The sequence below is a fragment of the Phanerochaete carnosa genome (genome assembly GCF_000300595.1).
Source record: "Phanerochaete carnosa HHB-10118-sp unplaced genomic scaffold PHACAscaffold_3, whole genome shotgun sequence".
Lineage (NCBI taxonomy): Eukaryota > Fungi > Basidiomycota > Agaricomycetes > Polyporales > Phanerochaetaceae > Phanerochaete > Phanerochaete carnosa.
Genome location: NW_006767630.1, coordinates 4,044,512 through 4,046,605, shown reverse-complemented (window position 1 = coordinate 4,046,605; position 2,094 = coordinate 4,044,512). Strand labels below are relative to the sequence as shown.

General features: G+C 56.8%; 2 protein-coding genes across 2 annotated transcripts; one reads left to right on the top strand and one right to left on the bottom strand.

Annotated features, from left to right (window-relative positions):
- Nucleotides 1–488: 488 nt before the first annotated feature.
- PHACADRAFT_193820 (uncharacterized protein) lies at nt 489–1,291 on the top strand (the record flags this gene model as incomplete). The annotated part of the gene is made up of 2 exons (XM_007393940.1): nt 489–513; nt 570–1,291. The coding sequence occupies 2 exons, from the start codon at nt 489–491 to the stop codon at nt 1,289–1,291; spliced, it is 747 nt and encodes a 248-aa protein (XP_007394002.1).
- Nucleotides 1,292–1,541: 250 nt separating this feature from the next.
- Nucleotides 1,542–1,885, bottom strand: PHACADRAFT_193819 (uncharacterized protein; the record flags this gene model as incomplete). The annotated part of the gene is made up of 2 exons (XM_007393939.1): nt 1,542–1,686; nt 1,743–1,885. 2 exons carry the CDS (start codon nt 1,883–1,885, stop codon nt 1,542–1,544), a joined length of 288 nt encoding a protein of 95 aa, XP_007394001.1.
- Between the last annotated feature and the right edge of the window lie 209 nt (nt 1,886–2,094).

Below are 2,094 nucleotides of genomic sequence, written 5' to 3'. Positions count from 1 at the left end.
CTATAGCCGGCTGTCCTGTGAGCTCTGTGACCCGTCCCTCTACATCTTCAGCTGCTGACGAGCGGCAAGCCGATCATCTACATCCAGGCGAAGGGCATGATTGCAGTCCGCAAATGAGTGCCGCGCCGTCTTTCGACGATAGCCAGTGGGCTGAGTGACTGGCTGCATAACAGGCGAGAGAAGTCGTTCAAGCGGTGGACGAGGCTGTTGTGGTTGCATCCTCAGCCGACTGACCAGCTCGACACCGTCGACCTTGAGGCCATCACGCTCGCGCACGAGATCGACATCTCCAAGGTCCGGCATGACTTCCACAAGACCTGGACTAGTGGCTTCGTAGAGACGATTCGCCGCTCGCACACCAGCACCACCACCCGCCCCACCCGCCCCACCACCACCATCACCAAGACGACGACGACCGAAACCACTGTCAGCGGCCAGATCACTGCCGAGATGTGGACGAGACCATCACGGTGGATGCTGTTCATCTCATGCACTTCATCTTGAACCTCAAGAGTATGTCTTCGTCTCGGGCTTTCGATGTCTTCTGCTGCTGACGCCGCGACTCACAGGTGTACGCTACGTCGAGGAACTTTGGATCGGCACCGACCTCGGCACCGACGATACCTCGCTCGAGAAGGTCGACACCATCAGGGCAGTACATCCCCGAGTGCCTCGTCGCCCTCACCCACTGCGGCCACAACATTCTGCACACAGTCCCGATCTGGAAGCTTCCCCGCACCGACAAGCCCTCAGACTTGTTCGCGTTCACCGATGTCGACCACCGCGTCCTTACCAAGAAGGGGATCACCATCGACTCCTGCCTCAACTTCGAGACCTCGAGACCTCGATCCCGCCCGCCATCATGTACGGCGTCACCAGTGGTGCCAGGATGCCGACGCTCAGTGGTAAGTGGGCCGCCGGTTGGGAGGCTGTCGGTCGAGATTCAGCCGACATGCTGGGCCTGTCGCGCGAGGTCTTCATGAAACGATGCATCCTCGAGCAGCTCAACAACGTCAATGGGAATGCGATGACGACGACCGTCGCGAAGAACGTCGATGTCGTCGACGATATTTGGGAGGTCGACCTCACGACATGGTATCTGTACCCGACGCGGAGAGCCGTTCAGTGCCGCTGTGACCAAGAGTGCCGGCAATACACGGCGGGATCGCATCGGTTTGAGGGCTGGCAGAGCCGCGGTGGGCTGGTCAAAGCGAAGCTTCGTCAAGTCGAGCACAGCGCGGAGCTCTCGTACAGGTCTCTAAAACGCAGCGTTATGATTAGGTGTAAGTAGGGATATAGACATTCATTCAAGAAGGTAGTAATCAAAGAGAAAGCGGTCGATATCAAAGCAAAGAGCCGGGGTCAATAGGTATGTGTTTAACATCGGAACATCGGTAATAATGTCGTTGGAACATACACAGGCACACCTGGACATGCCAGGTGTGATCATGACTTTGTGCTGGACGCCTCGGATCCCCACCACGGTGTAGCGGTGAGCTGCAAACAGCTAAATTAATAGTCCTAGTAATAACGCGAGCGACTTACGTTACGATAATTTGCCTTGTCCCGTTCGCACGCGCGCGCTGCCCGACGATCGACTTCGCTACTTCTTTGAGGATGCGTTCCCGCTGTAACGGCTGCGCAGAATACCAGCTGGGATCGAGGAACAAGACACGCCAATCATTTCTATATATAAAACCAGGTAAGTCTCATTAGTCTAATTGCGGGGCGACGGCACTTACGAAGTGGCACGCTTCGCCTCGGTCTCCATCAGCCTCTTTACCGCCTCCCATCGAACCCTCGCCCTGTATTGCGCGAAGGATTGATACCAGCCAATCGTACGGTTCGTGTTCCGTTGCCCCGAGTTCTTCTGGTTGCCGGACATGTTGAGCTTTCGGACTGACGGCCGTGGCGGTTCGAAAGCGTACGGTAAGTACGAGGAATCAGTCGAGAATCTGGCACTCACCTTCAACCAATTAGCTCCCACCTCCTCAACTGCTTTCGTACAGTCGGGCGCTGAGGGCGAATGCGACGGCGGTCGAAACTGGGCACAGACGCGAAGAGTTGAGCTTGAGGGCTGAGGCTGTGCGGTTC